The 22,142-nt window shown below is 42.9% G+C and overlaps 1 protein-coding gene across 2 annotated transcripts in view; it reads left to right on the top strand.

The window, feature by feature from the left end:
• The window catches only part of sgip1a (SH3GL interacting endocytic adaptor 1a), a 35,676-nt gene that overhangs the window by 10,425 nt on the left and 3,109 nt on the right, over positions 1 to 22,142 (top strand). The window contains exons 11-23 of one of the 2 annotated variants that reach the window (XM_055221033.1): positions 1,303 to 1,377; positions 1,930 to 1,998; positions 3,867 to 4,589; positions 4,951 to 5,069; positions 5,638 to 5,785; positions 8,072 to 8,128; positions 11,763 to 11,822; positions 13,138 to 13,249; positions 14,104 to 14,259; positions 16,055 to 16,190; positions 16,902 to 17,104; positions 19,423 to 19,487; positions 21,470 to 21,634. In XM_055221033.1, coding sequence (XP_055077008.1) covers positions 1,303 to 1,377; positions 1,930 to 1,998; positions 3,867 to 4,589; positions 4,951 to 5,069; positions 5,638 to 5,785; positions 8,072 to 8,128; positions 11,763 to 11,822; positions 13,138 to 13,249; positions 14,104 to 14,259; positions 16,055 to 16,190; positions 16,902 to 17,104; positions 19,423 to 19,487; positions 21,470 to 21,634 — 2,088 coding nt within the window. The remainder of the gene's footprint in view (positions 1 to 1,302; positions 1,378 to 1,929; positions 1,999 to 3,866; positions 4,590 to 4,950; positions 5,070 to 5,637; positions 5,786 to 8,071; positions 8,129 to 11,762; positions 11,823 to 13,137; positions 13,250 to 14,103; positions 14,260 to 16,054; positions 16,191 to 16,901; positions 17,105 to 19,422; positions 19,488 to 21,469; positions 21,635 to 22,142) is intronic. The other variant, XM_055221032.1, reaches the window with a different exon arrangement.

The following is a 22,142-nucleotide window of genomic DNA, read 5'->3' as shown; positions in this document are numbered from 1 at the left end:
CCCCCTGTCCTTAGACCTTCCTCCTGCAGGAACAACTCACAAATAAACTGTCCCAGAGTGCGCCCTGTCCTCAAACCCTTTTCTCTGCAAGAAAAAAACAAAAAAGTACTTGCAAGTATTCGGTCAAAGTTGAAGTTAACGCCAAAGGCCCTGCTAATAAGACTGCTCCTTGTTAATACATCTCGATTCATTGTGACCCACTTTTGTCTGTCCCTGTCGACCCGTGTCAGTCCCTGTCTGTCCCTGTCAGACTTAGTGCTGCTCTTGGGCTTTAGTTGTTATGTAACTGCTTTGTGAGGCGAAGCCAACAACATCCTGACACAGATTCATGTTTTCATTCCATTCAAGGCCCAGCGTCACACAGAGAGTTCCTGTTGAGGCTTTAATCTAGACGGGATTATAGAGTCAGTGTACAGTGTACAGTAGAGTGTTTTCATAAATGTGCTGACATTAGTCAAGTAACTGTCAGTATTCATCTATTTGCAAAAAACCCTTTGACATCATTATATTCTACACAGTCATACTCTCAGATGGGGTCAAGGGTCCGGTTTCCCCATCGATTACATTTTATTTAACCATGAAATGTCCAAAAGGTAAATTCACAGATGTTGAACCTAATCATTTCTATTAGAGACTAGAGCCAAGAACTCACTGTTTAACAACAACACCAAGAAAACAACACCAACAACAACAATGACAAAGACAACAACACCAACACCACCACCACCAACAACAACAACGCCGACAAAGACAACAACAAAAACACCGGCAAAAACTATGACAACACTACCACCAATAACACCAACGTCAACAACACTACCATCAACAACGACAAAGACAACAAGAACACCAAGAACACCGACAACAACGACAATACCAAGAACACCGACAAAGACAATGACGACAACAACAACAACAACACACATCTAACTTTGAAGAAGATCCACTTAAGCTGCTCTGTGTTAAATATGATTGATCTGTACAATGTGGCGATGTCAACTGAAACCCACCAATAGTCATTTCACTGACAATTTGGCCATCATTCTAAAACCCATGGATCATTGCCACAGCAATTAACAATTTAAAAAATATATATTTTATCTTTTGAATGTGAAAAATATTGTGTATAAGACGCTGACATGAGGACGAGCCTACAGTGTGTGCAAATATCTGAGCAGTGGATTATAATGGACTTTAGTGTGTTTTATAACTGTGACCTTTGACCCCCTGGAAGATGAAATATTTTTCTTACGACATGGATATTGATCTGATGCTACCTGTTGTGTCCTTTCTGAACATTAGCAGTTCTATCTGACGCCTGGGGAGTCTCTTTATCAGAGTCCAATTCCTCTTTGAGCAGAGCATTTCCAACAGGAAGTAAGTCTCAGCAGCACTTGTCACATGACTCTGTCCCCGGAATGAATGCCCTGCCCCCTCATCACATGGACCCTCTCATCGTACCACTGCATTATCTAACCCATGTCATTAAAGCCATCCACAATCTAACAGCCAAATGAGCGTGTGGTTGTATCAGACGTGGAGGGGTTAATTTTGGGGCTTCCTGGCACCTCTCCCTGGCACCTCTGCCTGCATTTGGTCTGGTGACTGCACTGTGACGCATGTTATCATTTGTCTCCATGGAGATCATTTAGTCATTGTTTGACTGGAATGTTCCCGTAGTATGGCATTTTTATTATATGGATTTTTACTATAAGCGGCCTCCCCACAGATCCGATTTGTAACTTGGCCAGGTGGCATCACCTCCATGGAGAAAGATTAGTTCAGATAAGTTTAATGCCATACTGTGGAACATTATTATCTCACTGTTAATTATGTTTTTAAAATGTCCCTTTGTGTCTCGTGTTCCATCTTTTAGATTGTGTTCCTCCTCCTCTTCCTCCTTCTAATTTTTGCCTGTTTTTGTTTCAGCTCCACCTCCTCTTCCTCCCAAAAACGTTCAGACTCCGCCTCCGACTGCCGGCTCTGTGGAAAATCCTGGTAATCATCTTTTCCTTCAGGATATCACTATATTTTTCCCTCTCTTAAATGTATATCTTATTATCATTTAATGAAGGCAATGTACCGGATTTGTAATGTCTTAAAAACATAGTTCACTTATCTTATGCTTTCAGAGCATCCTAATTATTCACCATGATGAGTTTACAAGTGCTTTTCACAACTCTCATAGACCAGAGCAGAGTTTTACCGTGTCTAACACTAACAATGAACATGCTAATGCACACTTCATGATTATTGGACAATATCATGCTTTCTGATTAGATGCACATATAAAATATATATGTGCACGAATAAAAAAAAGTTCCACAATGTAGAAGAGGGTAAACAGGTCAAAATGACTCACACTCATATTCATACACTCAGTTTTCTCTTCTAAAGTCTCCAGTCTGTCTATAAAATTAGGCCTTTCCTGTTTTAGGTCAGTTTGGATTACCCAAATTATTTCTATTTGCCAGACTAATGAGAGAAGGATTTTTTAGACAATTTTTCATTACTTTCTTCAAAGTCAGAAGTTTACATACATTTCATTAGTATGTGGTACCATTGCCTTAAAACTGTATGACTTGGGTCAAATGTTTTGGATTTTCTTCCACAAGCTTCTCACAGTTGGCAGGAATTTAGGCCCATTCCTCCAGATAGAACTGGTGTAACTGAGCCAAGTTTGTAGGCCGCCCTTGCTCGCACATGCCTTTTCAGGCTTGCCCATAGACTGAGATCAGGGCTTTGTGATGGCCACTCCAAAACATTAACTTTGTTATCCTTAAGTCACTTTGTAACCAGTTTGGCAGACCCATTTGTGCCCAAGCTTTAACTTCCTGGCTGATGTCTTGGGATGTTGCGTCAGTATTTCCATATAATGGTTTTTCCTCATGATGCCATCTATTTTGTGAAGTGCACCAGTCCCTCCTGCAGCAGAACAACCCCACAACATGATGCTGCCACCCCCCTATTTCACAGTTGGGACGGTGTTCTCAGGTTGCAAGCTTCCCCCTTTTTCCTCCAAAAGTAACAGTGCTCATTATCGCGAAACATCGTTCTATCGTTTTGTTAGACCACAGGACATCTCTCCAAAAATGAATGTCTTTGTCCCTGTGTGCATTTGCAAACTCTAATTTGGCTTTTTTATGTTTCTTTTGGAGTAATGGCTTCTTCATGCAAAGTGACCTTTTAGCACATGTCGGTACAGTTTCACTGTGGATAATGACACACTCTTACCAGCTTCAGCAGCATCTTCACAAGGTCTTTTGATTTTGTTCTTGGGTTGCTCTGCACATTTTGGACCAAAGCAGGTTCATCTCTGGGACACAGAACTCATCTCCTTCCTGAGTGGTATGACATGGCTGGACATTCCCATGGTCTTTATACTTGTGTATAATTGTTTGAACAGATGAACTTTCAGTCATCTGGAAATTGCACCAAGGATGAACCAGACTTGTGCAAGTCCACAATCCTTTTCCCCGATATCTTTGCTGATTACTTTTGACTTTCCCATGATATTACACAAAGAAGCAGTGTGTTTCAGTTGTGCCTTCAAATACATTCACAGGTGTGTCTCTAATTAACTCAAATTTTGTCAATAAACCAATCAGAAGCTTCCAAAGACATGACATCATCACCTTGATTTCCCAGATTGTTTAAATGCATAGTTATCTTTCTGTATGTAAACGTCTAAATCCTTCTCTCTTGCATTAGGCTAATAGAAATAATTTTGGTAATCCTAAAACAGGAAAGGTTTTGTCTGATTTCATGTCAGACAGTGAGAAAAAAACCAGACCAGACATATTATTATTATATTAGACATAGTCATAGTGCCATCCCAGTATATACAATTTTACTTTTACTTGCAGATTCCTCAACAGAAGCAGAGAGCCCACACAGAAAGCCTTCTATAGCCGACCTAGACAACGTCTTCGGCCCAGAAGCAGCACCCCCTGCTGCCGAAGAGACAAATGACTCCTGGGTGTGTTTCAGTGAAGACTCCCCAGCACCAAAGGAACAGGCCCCTGTCCTCCCCTCCTCTCCTCCTCTTCCCCCTTCCTCCCCTCCTCCTTCTCTACCCACGTCTCCCTCACCACCACAAGAACTAGCACCTTCTCCGCCTCCCCCAACTACTCCTCCTCGTCCCAAAGAGGACACAGCGCCCCCTATACCTACCTCTCCATTAGAACAGCCTCAAATCCCATCTGGTCCCACTACACCTCAGGATAGAGAGCCTTTATCCACATCCCCTCCACCTCCACCGAAAGATCTAGCATCTCCACCTGCAATGTCTCCCCCAATCATCTCTTCTACCAGCCCCCCTCCACAAGTAAGCACTCCCCCCACAGATGTACCCACAATGCACTCCCCTCCTCCACTACTGCCCCCTACTGTTACATCACCAGAAGAGAAACCCATAAGTCCAAAAGTGCCCCTATCCAAAGAGGACAGTGTTGAAGTTATAGGATCATCCAAGGACACAGGCCAGGAGAGCAGGGGCATGGCTCCGTCCCCTCAGCCCCCTCAGCCACCCCAGCCACCCGCCTACAGCACGGTGGCATCTCCAGGACCCACATCAGGCACAAACAGTGGTGAGTGTGGAAAAAATCATAGCAGCAATATCCCATCATGTTTTGCTCCTATAATTTAAATGGCACTGAAGCTTGTTGGGGCATTTTTAGAGAAAGTATCAGAGTAACTTATGCCACATAGATTTTATTGCTCTGCTTTGAATGTTACACAGTGTGTGTGTGTGTGTGTGTGTATATATATATATATATATATATATATATATATATATATATATATATATATATATATATATATATATATATATATATATATATATATATATATATATATATATATATATATATATATATATATATATATATATATATATATATATATATATATATATATATATATATATATATGTTTTGCTCTTTGCAGGCTCATCCTCTCCTGTGAGACCCAGTACACCTTCATCAGTAAACCCCACCCCTCCTCCTCCTCCTCCTCGACCTCCGTCACGGCCTAAACTCCCTCCAGGCAAGCCCACTGTGGATGGGGTAAGATTACATCATCATTTACAATGTTTGCGGTTTGTTTAAGTACCAGTCAGCAACGCTATCTGTAATGTTCAAGTGCAGCATTAAACCTACCTATCTTTCATTTATTCTATTACAGATTCTTATATTGCTAAAAAATACCTTGAAAACATACATTCTTTCTGTGAGTGGGGTGGCCTCTTCACTGATCTAACCTGTAACTTGGCCTGGTGCCATTACCTGCTTGTCTCCTTAAAGATTTATAAGTCCAATGCCATTATGTGAAACATTCTATGAAGAAAAATAGGTGCACACTCACCATCAGGAAAATAACAGCGCATCTTTCAGATTCTGATATTTATCTTTGCTTGGACATTTTGTGAGCTGTATGTCACAATGGGCGTGTACCAGTGGAGGTAAAAATTGGGGTAGATTGGGAAAATGGTGTTTTAAAAAATAAGATTACTCAAACATGAATCACTCCAAATACAACTTCAGAGGCTCAATGAGAAGATACAAGCAGAACATGGTTAAAGATCTGAACAGTCTGAAGAACAGGTTTGACTTAACATGAGTGTGTTCCTCTCAGAGTCGCCCATTCAGCCCTCCAGTGCACTCGGCCAGCCCTCCTCCTGTAGCTCCTTTAGCCCGAGCAGAGAGTACCTCCTCCATCTCTTCCACCAACTCTGCAGCCACCACCCCCACCGTCAACAAAGAGCTGTGTGTGTCTGTGTCAGGTAAGAGCTCCACCTAAAACAAGCCCATGTTTGATTGATTTTGTAGATTTAAACTCCATCATCTTTGCAATACATTTCATATGTCTTTTTATTTGCTTTAATACATTAAATATTGTGTTCTGTAAAGCTATTTAAGAATTTCAGAAATATATATTGCTAAAGGTGTTCCAAGTAACTTCTCAATAATATCACCACCCCCCACCCCCACACTGGAAATGTTACGCAGTGCACCCTGGCCATATATTGCAGTTTTCATGGATCATGTTGTATTTAAAATACAGACAAAGAAGTCTCTAATTTAATCAAAAGAATTATTCAGAATAAAGGGCAAAGGTGAAAAGTCTTCGAATGTAGATGACACTTTGAGTGCGCAGCATGAATATGAGCAAACTCACCAACCTTAAAACAATACCCATATAAGGAGACATTTTAATATCCTAAAGACGTTTTACAGTTTACAGACCAAACAACAGATCAAAACAACATGACATAACCAATCAGCATTTTGAACATGATGTCGGCATTAGGTGTGTGTTGGGGTCAGTGCAGCTCCTCCCTTCAGATATAAGGAAGTGACTTACAGAACAGAACAGTCCAAACTGAAGAAGCCTTTTGAATGAGAGGTCAAACATGTTCAGGATACAGATCAAACTGACTGAGAAGAATTTGAGTTTCAAAGTCAGAACTGTTCCATTAAGTGTCTTTGCTCCCTGTGGACTTGGACTTTAACCCTTAACTGTGCCGCTTGTTGTGGCGTTTGTTGTGCAGCTTGTTGTACCGCTTATTATGACGTTTGTTATGCCGCTCCTTGTTTAGCTTGTGGCGCTTGTGGTGGGGCTCATTTTGGCGCTCATGGTGGGGCTTGTTATGGTGGCCTTCGTTATCCTGCCGCTCATTATGGCACTCATTGTGACACCTGTTGTGCCGCTGGTTGTGCCACTTGTTATGACACTTCGTGTGGCGCTCCTTGTGCCACTTGTTGTGATGCTTGTGGTGGAGCTTGTTATGGCTCTTTTTATGGCACACGTTGTGGCACTCATTATGCCGTTTGTTGTAGCACTCATTGTGGCACTCGTTATGTTGCTCGTTATGCCACTCATTACGGCAGCTTTGGTTATGCTGTCGCCCGTTATGCCACTTTGTGTGGTGCTCCTTGTGGTGCTCCTTGTGGTGGTCCCTGTGGCGCTCCATGTGGCGCTGCTTGTTGTGCCGCTCGTTATGCCACTTTGTGTGGCGCTCCTTGTGCCGCTTGTGGTGAGGGATCGTTATGCTGCTCGCTGTGGTGCTTGTTATGGTGCTGCCCATTGTGACGCTCATTGTGAAGCTTGTTGTGGCTCTTGTTATGGTGCTTGTTGTGGCGCTCGTTGTGGTGCGCGTTGTAGCACACATTATGTCACTCGTTATAGCACTCGTTAAGTATCTTGTTGTGCCGCTCCTTGTGGGTGCTCGTTGTGGTGCTCATTGTGGCGCTCGTGGCGCTCGACATGCCATTGTGGCACTTGTTGTAACGCTCGTTATGTTGCTCGTGGTGGCACTCATTGTGGCACTTGTTATGCAGCTGGTTGTGTCACTCGTTGCGGCACTCCTTGTGGTCGCTCTGCCGCTCCTTGTGTCACTCGTCGTGTCACTCATTGTGCCACCTGTTTTGGCCCCTGTGGTGTTGTTCTTTATGCTGCTCATTGTGGTGCCCGTTATGGCGCTCGTTATGGTGGCCTTCGTTATGCTGCCGCTCGTTGTGTGCTCATTATCCTGCTTGTTGTAATGCTCGTTATGGTGCTCATTGTGGTTCTCATTATGCCGCTCATTATACCGCTCGTTGTGGCACTCTTTATGCGGCTCGTTGTGGTGCTCGTTATGCCGCTTGTTATGTTGCTCAATGTGGCAGTCATTGCGGTGCTCAGTGTGACCCTCGTTGTGGCGCTCTTTATGCGGTTCGTTTTTTGTGTTCGTTATGTCGCTCGTTGTGGCACTTGTTATGCCACTCGTTGTGGCGCTCATTGTGGCACTTGTAGTGGCGCACGTTGTGGCACTCATTGTGGCACTTGTAGTGGTGCACGTTGTGGCGCTCGTTTTGGCGCTCGTTGTGATGCCCGTGTTGCTGCTCGTTTTCCTGCTCATTTTGGTACTCTTTATGCCGCCCGTTTTGGTGCTCGTTGTGGTGCTCTTTATGCTGCTGGTTGTGGCACCCGTTATGCCACTCATTTCGCCGCTTGCTGCGGCACTTGATATATCTTCTGTTTTGTTGTTTTGCCTGTGTTCATGTTGTTTTGTCCTTTGGCTTGTCAGATGATGATGCTTTTGTAGATCTGCCCTCCTTTGAGAGACACTTTGATGCAGTTTCAGGTAGAGTATGGAAGACGTGTGTTTGTGCTTTACCCAGAATGCTTTGCTTCAGGGTAGAGGCTTGTGTTGTGTGTCTCAATCATATATATATATATATATATATATATATATATATATATATATATATATACATACACATATATATATATATACACACATATATAATATACTATATATACACACATATATAATATACTATATATATATACTATATATACTATACTATATATATATATATATATATATATGCGTGTGTGTTGTGTGTATATATATATTTCATGCTAACCGCGCACTCACTGATTATCTGACAAAAAAAACAGGCCCTTTAATAGAGGAGACTATATGTGATCCTATGGTGTCATTTTTGCCCCCATAGTCTAAAACAAGCCGAGTTATCATATGTCATTGTCTTTTGATGTTCTGCAGTTATAGGGATATTCCCTTTAAGACCACATTTAAACCATTGGCATACATTTCCCACTCCTCTCTTTTAGAGGTTTTTCCCTCTGGACAGGTGTGCTGTCATCATCTCATCCTGGTCCTCTTCTCTCTGTTTGTGCCTATGGATGTCTAAGCGTCACCATGGCAACCTGCTGTCTAAATGAGTGAAGGGCCGTTTTGTGTGAGACGCCTTCAGCAGAGAATCTGATGTTTTTGTGTGTGTCTTTTTGCGCCGTCTAGAGTCATACTGCAGCTTTCTAAAGTCACTGAGGACTTCAACTTAACCTGTAAAAATTTGAGTCCAGACTCAAGCTGCAGTAGGCCTCAGGTTCAAGCTGCAGCAAGCCTCAGGTTCAAGCTGCAGCAGGCCTCAGACTTGAGCTGCAGTAGGCCTCAGACTCAAGCTGCAGTAGGCCTCAGGTTCAAGCTGCAGCAGGCCTCAGGTTCAAGCTGCAGCAGGCCTCAGACTTGAGCTGCAGTAGGCCTCAGACTCAAGCTGCAGTAGGCCTCAGGTTCAAGCTGCAGCAGGCCTCAGGTTCAAGCTGCAGCAGGCCTCAGACTTGAGCTGCAGCAGGCCTCAGGCTGGAGCTGCTGTAGACCTTAGACTGGAGCTGCACTAGTCCGGAGGTTCGAGCTGCACTAGTCATTAGGCTCAAGCTGCACTAGGCCTCAGGCTTGAGCTGCAGTAGGCCTCAGGCTTAAAGACGCTCTGTCACTTTTCTGATGGTGAGTGTGCACCTATTTTCTTCCATAGAATGCTCCACATGAGGGCATTAAACTTATGAATCTTCAAGGAGGTGGTAGTGGAACCAGGAAGCTTGTGAAAGGATATCCAAAACATTTGACCCAAGTCATAGAGTTTAAAGGCAATGGTAGCAAATATTATGGAAAGTTATGTAAACTTCTGACTATAAAGAAAGCGATGCAAATTTTCTTAAAAAATCCATCTCTTATTATTCTAGCATTTAACAATTAGAAATAATGTTGGTAATCCCAATTGACCTAAAACAGAAGTTTAGCCTGATTCAGGTCAGACAGTGAGAAAAAAGCATGGGTACTTTAATTTAGTGTATGTAAACTTGTGTATATGTACATACAAAAAAATTAAAAAATTTAACTCTCATCCTCACACTCACCCTAATCCTTACCCTAACACACCCAGGGAGCCAGACACATGCTACTGGTAGACCGAACAGTCACCCAGTGCACAAGTGACCATCAAATGTGGCATATACCAAGGAGACACACTGTCTCCACTGCTGTTCTGCATGAACCTGGTGTGAACCTCCTCAGCCAAATCATCAACAACCATGGATATGGATATTGACTCAAGAATGGAGCGGCCATCACTCACCTCCTCTACATGCATGACATCAAGCTGTAAGCTAAAAATGAGCAAGACATCGACTCACTGATCCACACCACCAGGATTTACAGCACAGACATTGGAATGTCATTCGGGCTTGAGAAGTGTAGCTGGATGGTGACAAAGAGAGGGAACACATACAGAAGGGGTCTCACTCCCAGAAGGAACAATAGCTGGTGGCTCTGAAAGAAGACCACAGGAACCGAACAGAATCCAGTTACCATCACAGCGGCAGACATCCAAGAAAGAGCCTCAGGTATGAAAAAATGGACCGCACCAGACATGATCCCCTCCTAAACAGCAACGTCGGCTAAAGAAACTCACTGCTCTCCATGAGCGTCTGGCAGCACAAATGAACCAGCTGCTAAGGGATGGGACTCATGGCTAATCAAAGGGTGTACGATCCTGATCTAGAAGGATCCCTCAAAGGCTCCAGTCCCATTCAACTATCAGCCAATAACCTGTCTCTCCACAACATAGAAGCTCATGTCAGGCATCATTGTGGCTAACATAAATAGGCACATCAGCACAGAAGGGCATTGGCAAAGATACCTGGGGAGCCAAACACCAGCTCCTGGTAGACTTTTCATTCGCACAAGACTGCAGAACCCGTAAGACCAACCTGTGCACTCCCTGGATTGATTACAAGAAAGCCGACTCAATACCACACACGGATCACTGTATGCCTGGACCTGTGCAACATCAAGAGCCTTCAATGCAAACTTGATGAGGTTGTGGAAAACCACCCTTGAGACCAATGGCAAGCTACTTGCACAAGTGCATTGTGATGATGGATAAACAGCAGAGCAAAGCCGTTGTGGTGGACATTGCAGAACCAAGTGATGGGAACATCAGGAAAAAGGAACATGAGAAACAAGAGAAATACCAGGGGGTCAAAGAAGAGCCGGATAACGCTTGGAAGGTGAAGGCATCAGTGATGCCCGTGATCATCGAAGCATTCAGGGCAGTGATTCCCAAAGTGGACGAGTGGCTACAGCAGATCCCAGGAAAAACATCAGACATCTCAGTCCAGAAAAGTGCAACACTAGGAACAGCAAAGATACTGTGCAGAAACCTCAAGCTCCCAGGCCTCCAGTAGAGGATTGAGTGTGGAACAAGGATGAGACCACTCCCTTTTTTATTTATATATATCTGGATGAGAAGATTCTCTGATTCTCTGAAATATTAACACATAAATCAGCCCTCTCCATTGCCCTACATCCCTCCCCCAGACCTGCACAGAGCCCCTCCCTCACACCTGCACCTCCCTCACACCGGCACAGAGAGAAACCCTCCCTCTCACCTGCACAGAGAGAGCCCTTCCCTCACATCTGCACAGAGACACAGAGAGCACCTCCTTCACTGTTCCATGATGTTGTCTTTTGTTTTATCCTGAGCGCTGACCCCCTACCCACTGTGATGTCAAACAGAGCAGCCATGTGAGACTCACGCTACTGTCCTTCTCTCCTCCCCTCCTCTCCCTCTCCAATTCCTCCTCTCCTCCTCATCCTCCCCCTCCTCTCCTCCTCCTCTCCTCCCCTCCTCTCTCTTTTCCTCACCTCCTCTCCCCCTCTCCTCCATTCCCCTTCTCCTCCTTTCTCCCTCTCCTCCTCTCTTCTCCTCTTCTCCCCCTCTCCCCTTCTTCCTCCTTCACCTCTCTCCTCCTCTCCCCCTCTCCCCTTCTTCCTCCGCCCCTTCACTTCCTCCTCCTCCTCTCCTCCCCCTATCCTCCTCCACCCCCTATCCTCCTCCACCCCCTCTCCTCCTCCCTCTCTCCTCCTCCCTCTCTCCTCCTCCTCCTCTCCCCATCACCCACCACCCACACAGAGAATGACCAGCCTTCCCTGGTTTGGTTTGACAGAGGAAAGTTTTATTTAACATTTGAAGGTAAGTTTGCAGCTAAGCGCTGCTTTGGTGGGGCTCATCTGTGCTGGCTTCACTGCCCTCCCCCTCCTCTACCTCTCTAACCCCTCCTCTCCTCTTCTTCCTTCTCTCTCCTTCTCCTCCGTTGCGATCCCTCCATCATTGCTACCTCCTTACTGAGGCCTCACACGCAGCTCTCTTCCTGATCTTGTTCATTTGGTCTGCGCTGGTTGGCTTCTTCATGTATTTACTAACATCTACCATCTTGGTGGCGGCTCTGGCTCTTTCTTTCTACTTTGGACGAGCATGCATCTATCTAGAACTGTCTACAGGCGAGCATGCATCTATCTAGAACTGTCTACAGGCGAGCATGCATCTATCTAGAACGGTCTACAGGCTAACATACATCTATCTAGAATGGTCTACAGGTTAACATACATCTATCTAGAATGGTCTACAGGCGAGTATGCATCTATCTAGAACTGTGCAGGCGAGCATGCATCTATCTAGAACTGTCTACAGGCGAGCATGCATCTATCTAGAACGGTCTACAGGCGAGCATGCATCTATCTAGAACGGTCTACAGGCTAACATACATCTATCTAGAATGGTCTACAGGTTAACATACATCTATCTAGAATGGTCTACAGGCGAGTATGCATCTATCTAGAACTGTGCAGGCGAGCATGCATCTATGTAGAACCTCTAGCATGCATCTATCTAGAACAGACGAGCATGCATCTATCTAGAACAGGCGAGCATGCATCTATCTAGAACAGACGAGCATGCATCTATCTAGAACAGGCGAGCATGCATCTATCTAGAACAGACGAGCATGCCTCTGTCTAGAACTGTTAATAGTTGCGTCTTTCTATTTATTTCATGTAATTGTTTTAAAAGTTATTTTTGGCAATAATTACAATTGTAATTGAATAAATGCAAGATAAGTTAAATGCAAGGCGATCTCCATGGAGACCAGAAGTTGGCAAACCCTCCACAAAAGTTACATAATGCATCTTTTAAAAAATACATGAAGTGGTGTTATTTAATTTTCAAATGTTAAAATGAGGTTATCTCATTAAATGTAAGAGGACATGACAGGAATAGCAATAACACATAAAGTTATGTGTATTATATTTACAGGCAAAGAACAGAGAGAATGCATTCATCATCACTCCTCTGTTTTCATCTTTTACTAACATTGTGTGGCTCATCTGAACATTTTATCTTCACTCTTTAGTTTTTGTTTCATTCCCTTCAGATCTTTAGAATAGAGTAATTTATATTTGTGCTCAAATGTAAGTAGAACATCAGTGATGTGTTGTGTTGTTTTGTGCAGGCTGCTCTCGGGGGCCCAGTCCTCTCACTATGGGAGCACAGGACACTCTGCCAGTGGCAGCGGCCTTCACGGAGACCGTAAATGCCTTCTTTAAAGGAGCAGATCCCAGCAAGTACGTACCTGTTCCCAGCTCTAAACATTTACTCTGCACAAATACTTTTGCTAATAGCTAATTGCTATTGCTAATCGTAACTACAGCCGATGGGTCTGTATCGCTCAGTCGAAACAGTAAAGGTCTGTCCACAGCTGTTTGTTTGTGTTTCAGAGGCTTAAAACAGTGTGACACAATATTACATCATCCCACATTCAGTGAGAAGGCTAAAGCTAACTAAAGCTAACTGCATTATGTTTCTATAACCGCACAGGTAGTTCCGGGAACTGCTAATTAGTGTTGTGTATCACTACGCTTTGAGCATCACCATAGCAACAGATGAACTACTGTTGGCAGGGACTAGCTTCAACTAAAACATAACTAAAGCTTTGAACAGCCACAGACAGACAAAAGGTTCGGAAGTTCAGGGTCATTCATATAAATGATTAATCTGCTACTTTCAAAGACAAAATGTATGGCTACCAGCTAAAAGCGCTTGCTATTCTAATACATTACAAAAATGTGTAGTCAGGGCATCAGATTTATCTTGCTGAGTTCAGATGGGTGTAACTGACAGGTGGATCAGCCAATTAGGGACACGCTGAAACTGAAAAACATGATGGATGACTAAAGATGTGGTTTCACTGAAATAATGATGTTTACTATATTATAATGCTCGTCTGAGTTTGGGTTTGGGTTAGGTGCTGTGGAAGAGGAGGTGACCAGAGGTGACCAGAGTGAGAGAGCTCTTTGAAAAGAACCAGTTTGGATCCTAATCTCTTTGTCTGCATGGACCTTGAAAACCCAGTTAACCCCTATTACTTACCTATGAATGCCTAAACTTGCCTAATCGTGCCGTGTTTGTTTGGTCTTAGGTGCGTGGTAAAGGTCATAGGTGAGATGGTGGTGTCGTTCCCAGCAGGCATCACACGGCACTTTGCCAATAACCCATCACCCGCTGTTCTAACCTTCAGTATAACCAACTACAACCGCCTGGAGCAGGTGCTCCCCAACCCTCAGCTGCTCTGCTGGTAAACGCCCACATGACCTCAGCCCTGAACAAGAAAATGGCCTCAGCCCTGAACCAGAACACGACCTCAGCCCCAAACACAACCTCAGCCCCGAACCAGAACATGACCCAAACACAACCTCAACCCTGAACCAGAACACGACCTCAGCCCCAAACCAGAATACGACTTCAACCCCGAACATGAACTCAGCCCTGAACCAGAATAAGGCCTCAGCCCGAACCAAAACATGACCTCAATCCCAAATCAGAATACGACCTCAGGTCCGAACCAGAACATGACCTCATCCCCGAACCAGAGCACGACCTCAGCCCCGAACACGACCTCAGCGCTGTTCTCATCTACATATACCTTTATTATTACTATACTCACACTTATGTTTGTGTGTGGTTTTATGGTTTGGTTTGCCTAAATGACTTAATTGACACCTTCACTGGATTGAACTAATCACAAATTTTCTGTAAAAAGCAGGTGTGTGGTTTGGCTCTTCACAGATATAAGGCCGTTAGCTCCTCCCTTCACACAGATTTAAGTGTTGAGTGGTTTGGGCTGTAGGTGACATTAAAGGCCTGATGTGGGATATTTGAATCTGGAATCTGAACATTTATTTGTAACAGAATGAGTAAAATCTCTCAGTTAAATAGTAAGCCCTTATTTAACTCCTTAAGATTGTATTTATATTCCAGACAACAGGATTTTAGTTCATTTTTAGATTCTCTTATGAGTTAATCATCGCTGATATTTATTTAGCTTCCAACACATTTGAGTAGAACGCTAAATGTGTAGTCTTTAGTGGTACAGAGAAGTGTGTAGTCAGAGAGTTAATCATAATAATAATAATAGTAACATATGTTATAATTATGTAACAGAAAAGTGTAGTCAGAGCAGATTAGTCTTCACTCTGTTTAATGTGAGACACTCAGACCTAGATCAGCTCATTCTCTTTTTCTGCCAGGAGTTTAATATTTTAATATTACAACTTCAGTTCAGTTCTCCTTCACCATCTCAAAATTCAGCAGGTCTTTGGCTCCAACCACACTGTTTTTGTGTCTTTAGGCAAAACACCTGTGTAATCCCACATTGCTTTGTTTGTGTCTCGGAGACAAAATCCCGAGCTGCAAACAAATGTGCCTGCAGTGAGCGTTACACTGGAGAAACTAAACAGCAACTCCATACTCAATAAGAGAATGTACCAACACTGTCGAGAGAGCTCCTCTGGACCCCAGTCTGCTGTACATCTCCATCTCAAAGATCGTGAGGTTCAGATCTTTGCCAGAGAAAAGAGATGGTTTGAGAGGGGAGTTAAAGAAGCTATTTTTGTTAGGAAAGATAATTCTTCTTTAGAACATAAATGAGGACCTTAACCATCATGTCCCTCCTATTTATAACTCCATCCTCAGACCTAAACCTAAACAAGGAAAACAATAATACTAGCCCGTATGCTAATAGGTGTGAGAGCACCCATTAAGGACCTGAGTGATTATGCTAAGTATGACTCAGTTCACACTTAGTGTAGTTCAATAGACCTAGCCTACAAACAGAAACTGAAAACAAACAGGTGTGTTAGCTTCAGTGTAGCTAGCTCCTCTCTTCAGACAGGTATAAGGCAATGTCCAGCAGTAATCTGACCAGAACCTGGATGAGCAGCAAAATTACTTCACCCTAAAACTTTTTGTCCAGTGTTTTTAATTTTTCTTTTACTTAAGCAAAACACTTCCTGCACCTTTTCCAAGTATAAATGGCTACACATTTATTATAATGATGTTCACAATGAGACTAAATGCACCTTGTCTCCTAGCGACCACACCACAGCGACCAACGGTGACTCCAAGAACTTCTGGGTGAATATGCCAAACCTGATCACGCATCTGAAGAAAGTCTCAGAGCAGAAGCCACAAGCCACATACTACAATGTGGACATGCTCAAATATCAGGTGAGAGAAGGAAAAGAGGAGAGAGAAGGAAGAGAGGAGAGAGAAGACAGAGGAGAGAGAAGAGAACCAGAGAGAGAGAGAGAGAGCAGAAGCCACATACTACAATGTGGACATGCTCAAATATCAGGTGAGAGAAGGAAAAGAGGAGAGAGAAGGAAGAGAGGAGAGAGAAGACAGAGGAGAGAGAAGAGAACCAGAGAGAGAGAGAGAGAGCAGAAGCCACATACTACAATGTGGACATGCTCAAATATCAGGTGAGAGAAGGAAAAGAGGAAAGAGAAGGAAGAGAGGAGAGAGAAGGAAGAGAGAGGAGAGAAGGAAAAGAGGGGATAGAAGGAAGAGGGAGAGCAGAAGCCACATATTATAACGTGGACATGCTCAACTATCAGGTTAGAGAAGGAAGAAATGACGGAACCAGAGAGAGAGATTTAAGAGAGGATAGAGTCACAGAGAGAGAGATAAAGAGAGAGAGAGAAGTGAGAGAACAGAGGCAGAGAGAGATAGAAAGATAAAGAGAGAGAGGGAAATGAGAGAGGACAGGCAGAGAGAGACTGAGAGAAGTGAGAGAGGACAGAGGCAGAGAGAGTTAGAGAGATAAAGAGAGAGACAGAAGTGAGAGAGGGCAGAGGCAGAGAGAGATAGAGTGATAAAGAGAGAGATAGAGTTCTGGAGTACGAAACACTCAATTGACTCTGGCTTGTGTATTTGCAGGTCTCTGTACAGGGGCTTCATTCCACGCCTCTGAATCTGGCAGTGAGCTGGAGATGTGACGCGTCCAGCACTGACCTGAGGATAGACTACAAGTACAACGGGGACGCCATGGCAACGCCTACAGCGCTAAACAATGTCCAGTTTCTGGTGCCGGTGGATGGAGGCGTGTCCAAACTACAGGCTGTGCTGCCTCCTGCTGCCTGGTACGAGTTTCTGTTTTAAAGGGGCACTCTGTAATTTTTTCGGTGGGTCTGTCAGCTTCTTGTCCCCATGGAGATGTTATGGTTTTGCCTAGAATGTTCCACAGTGTGGGGGTAAATATAGAGCATTTTTTTGGTCCAAAATACCTTGAAAAATATGCATACAGTGAGCAGGGTTGCCTCTCCACAGATCTCACCTGGTGGTAGTAAAATCTGTCACTTCTTCAGTGCTGTTCAGATCACTTCTTCAATTCTGGTCAGATCACTACTGGACACTGCCTCTGTATGGAGGGAGGAGCTAACTACACTGAAACTAACACATTTGTTTGTTTACAGTTTCTGTTTGTTGGCTTGGTCTAATGAGCTACACTAAGTGTGAACTGAGCTTGAGACATGCAGGGGGGGTTGCAAAAGTATTCATCCTCCTGGAACTTTTTCACATAGTCACGTCACAACCACAAATTTAAATACATTTTCTTAGCATTTTATGCAAATGAGCAACATAAAATGGCACACAAATGTGAAGTTGAAGGAAATATTTTACAAGATTTCCATTTTTTTTTTTATATAAAAAAAACTTGAAAGAGCAGCGTGCAAAAGTATTCATCCCCCAAATCTGTTTTTTGTGGAAGAGTGGCAAGAAGAAAGCCATTGTTGAAAACCATCCGTAAGAAGTCTTGTTTATAGTTCACTAGAAGTCATTTGGAGGACACAGCAAACATGTGACTGAAGGTGCTCTGATCTGATGAGTCCAAAATCAAAATAATTTGGTCTAAAAGCAAAACACTACGTGTGGATGAAAATTAACACTGCACATCACTCTGAACACACCATCCCCGCAGTTAAACACGGTGGTGGCAGCATCATGCTGAGGGGGGTGTTTTTCTTCAGCTGGAACAGGGAAGCTGGTCAGACTTGATGGGAAGCTGGATGAAGCTAAATACAGGACAATCTTGGAGGAAAACCTGTTGGAGTCTGAAAAAGACTTGAGACTGGGTTGGAGGTTCACCTTCCAGCAGAACTATCCTAAACATAAAGCCAAAGCGACAATGGAATGGCTTAAAGCAAAACATATTCATGTGTTAGAATGTCCCAGTCAAAGTCCAGACCTAAATCCAACTGATAATCTGTGGCAAGAGCTGAAAACTTTAGTTCATAAATGGTCTCCATCAATTCTGACAGTTTGAAAAATTTCAGTCTGTAGATGTGCAAAGCTGATGGAAACATACCTCAAAAGACTTGCAGCTGTAATTGCAGCAAAAGGCGGTTCCACAAAGTATTGACTTAGGGGGTCTGAATACTTTTGTATGCTGGACTTTTCAGGGTTTTTTGTTTGTTTTTTTTAATCTGGAAATTATGTATAATTTTCTTTCTACTTCACACTTATGTGCTATTTTGTGTTACTTATTCACATAAAATGCAAATTAAAAAATCTTTAAATTTGTGGTTGTGACTTTGTGGTTGCCCCTAATGGGTGCCCTTACACCTAGTAGCATACTGGCTATTAGTATACTGGTTAACACTATTGTTTACCTGGTTGTGTCGCCTTCTTATGGCCATAGAATCTAATGTCAGACTGTGGACCATTCCAGGCAAAAGTAAATGAAAAATATAAAATCTGTCAACTAGGCAAAAAGTTGTAGGAGTGAAGACGTTTCGCTGCTCATCCAAGCTGATGTTTCTCTGCTCATTCAAGCCGACATTTCGCTGCTCATACAAGCCGACTTTGATGAGCAGCAAAACATCTTTACTGTAAGAGTTGACAGATTTTATATTTTTACTGAAAGATACACATAAATTCCTGGCAAAAATAATAAGCGGGAGACAAGCAGAAAGAGCTGCAAAGTGCTTTTTTATTTTTTCTGGAAGCCATTTTGAGGACCACTGTGCAGGTAGAAGAATTGGCTTTGAATTGTTAATTGCTATGCCAACACTCTGAAACCTTATGTTTGTTCTATGTAATTCTGGTTAAAGTTATTCCTCTCTTGTTTCTGTGCTCAAAAACTACCATTATTCTAGCAGTTTAAATGAGGCTAAAACAATAGCTCTAAGCCTTTAAGATGAAGACATTTTGTCACTGAAATGACTGATGTCTTAAGGTGAGAATGAGTCAGATTTCGGTGTGAATTCAAAATAATGTTTTTGATGAGGGAACAGAACTATAACACGTTTAGGACAACATGAGCTCTTTAATGTGGCTGTAAACATGGCTGTGTCAGAGCTCGGCATACAGCCATGTGTAAATATATCATGTGAAACTTGAGATGCTTTTGTTTTTTCTCCTAACAATGCCTATTGTCATGTATTTTTTCTGCACACAGGAATGCAGAGCAACAGAGAATCCTTTGGAAAATCCCCGATATCTCACTAAAATCTGAAAATGGAGGTAATGAGGTCTTTATGAATATTTAATAATAATAATAATAATGCCTTACACTTGTAATGCACTTTACAGGCTTGTCAAAGCCTCTCAAAGCGCTATACTATAGTCATTATTCATTCATTTCCATACTTGGTGATGGTAAGCTACTATTGTGAATTATTACTATTGAGAATTTTGAGTCTGAGGTGATTCTCAGAGGTAAAGATGGGCCTAGTTACAGTGGGGCAAAAAAGTATTTATTCAGCCACCAATTGTGCAAGTTCTCCCACTTAAAAAGATGAAAGAGGCCTGTAATTTTCATCATAGGTCCACGTCAACTATGAGAGACAGAATGGGGGGAAAGAATCCAGGAAATCACATTGTAGGACTTTTAATGAATTAATTGCTAAATTCCTCGGTAAAATAAGTATTTGGTCACCTACAAACAAGCAAGATTTCTGGCTCTCACAGACCTGTAAGTTCTGCTTTAAGAGGCTAATCTGTCCTCCACTCGTTACCCATATTAATGGCACCTGTTTGAACTCATTATCAGTATAAAAGACACCTGTCCACAACCTCAAACAGTCAAACTCCAAACTCCAGTATGGCCAAGACCAAAGAGCTTTCTAAGGACACCAGAAACAAAACTGTAGACCTGCACCAGGCTGGGAAGACTGAGTCTGCAATAGGTAAGCAGCTGGGTGTGAAGAAATCAACTGTGGGAGCAATTATTATAAAATGGAAGACATACAAGACCACTGATAATCTCCCTCAATCTGAGGCTCCACGCCAGATCTCACCCGGTGGGGTCAAAATGATCACAAGAACGGTGAACAAAACTCACAGAACCACACGGGGGGACCTAGTGAATGACCTGCAGAGAGCTGGGACCAAAGTAACAAAGGCTACCATCAGTAACACTACGCCACCAGGGACTCAAATCCTGCATTGCCAGATGTGTCCAGGCCCATCTGAAGTTTGCTAGAGAGTATTTGGATGATCCAGAAGAGGATTGCGAGAATGTCATATGGTCAGATGAAACCAAAATAGAACTTTTTGGTAAAAACTCAACTTGTCGTGTTTAGAGGAGAAAGAATGCTGAGTTGCATCCCAAGAACACCATACCTACTGTGAACCATGAGGGTGGAAACATCATGCTTTGGGGCTATTTTTCTGCAAAGTGGCTGTGGAGTGGAGTGGCTTCGTAAGAAGCATTTCAAGGTCCCGGAGTGGCCCAGCAAGTCTCCAGATCTCAACCCCATAGAAAATCTTTGGAGGGACTTGAAAGTCCGTGTTGTCCAGTGAAAGCCCCAAAACATCACTGCTCTAGAGGAGATCTGCATGGAGGAATGGGCCACACTACTAGCAACAGTGTGTGAAAACCTTGTAGACACTTAGAGAAAACGTTTGACCTCTGTCATTGCCAACAAAGGGTATATAACAAAGTATTGAGATGAACTTTTGTTATTGACCAAATACTTATTTTCCACCATAATTTGCAAATAAATCCTTAAAAAAATCAGACAGTGTGATTTTCTGATTTTTTTGGGTCATTTTGTCTCTCATAGTTGAAGTGTACCTATGATGACAATTGCGGGCCTCTCTCATCTTTTTAAGTGGGACAACTTGAACAATTGGTGGCTGACGAAATACTTTTTTGCTCCACTGTAGTCGTTAAACTGATCCATTATGAGCTAACAGCTGACTCCTGCATTTTCAGTGCAATACTGACAGTGAGGGAGTGCACACGTGTCTATAGACTGAAGAAGATAGACTGAAGCTTAAACACAGGCGTTACAGTTGTTGTATACAAGATAATAACATAACATATAATAACTCAGATTTGAGAAATGTGCACAAAAATAGGTTGACCGAATAGGTTGACTACAGCTGTAATGTTAGACCAAGTCTCACTCTCTATAAACGGGTTAATAATTCTGTATTTTTTGTTGGTAAATTGAGTTGGATCATGTCCACATCTTTAAATGTTCCAAACTGTATCTCAGGGGTGGGATCGTTGTTGGCTCGGTTCCAGCTGACACAGGGCCCCAGTAAACCGGCTCCTCTGGCTGTGCAGTTCACCAGCGAAGGCAGCACTCTGTCAGGTTGTGATATCGAACTGGCTGGGCCGGGCTACCGCTTCTCCCTCATCAAGAAGAGGTTTGCTGCAGGTCAGTGGGAGTTTTTTAGTTTAACCCAATGACAATAAGATTGTGACATTACATTTTGCTCTTTTGTGAATGTAATGTAATGTCCATCATCTACATGGAGTTAGTCAAAAAAACAAAAACCTGACCCATATACAACCCCAATTCCAATGTTGAGACGCTGTGTAAAACTTAAAAAAAAAACATAGTATACAATGATTTGCAAATCCTTTTCAACCTATATTGAACTGAATAAACTACAAAGATGATATTTAATGTTCAAATTGATTGCACTTCGAGATGTAGCGACAAACTGTGTTAACTGACGATGGTTTCCTGAAGTGTTCTGAGCCCATGTGGTAATATCCTTTACACATTCATGTCTGTTTTTAATACAGCACCACCTGAGGGATTGAAGGTCACAGGCAGTCAATGTTGGTTTTCGGCCTTGCTGCTTACATGCAGAGATTTCTCCAGATTCTCTCAATCTTTTGATGATATTATGGACTGTAGATCATGAAATCCCTAAATT

Source organism: Periophthalmus magnuspinnatus, chromosome 4, assembly GCF_009829125.3.
Source record: "Periophthalmus magnuspinnatus isolate fPerMag1 chromosome 4, fPerMag1.2.pri, whole genome shotgun sequence".
In the NCBI taxonomy this organism is placed as follows: Eukaryota; Metazoa; Chordata; class Actinopteri; order Gobiiformes; family Gobiidae; genus Periophthalmus; species Periophthalmus magnuspinnatus.
This window is presented reverse-complemented; position numbering and strand designations above follow the sequence as displayed.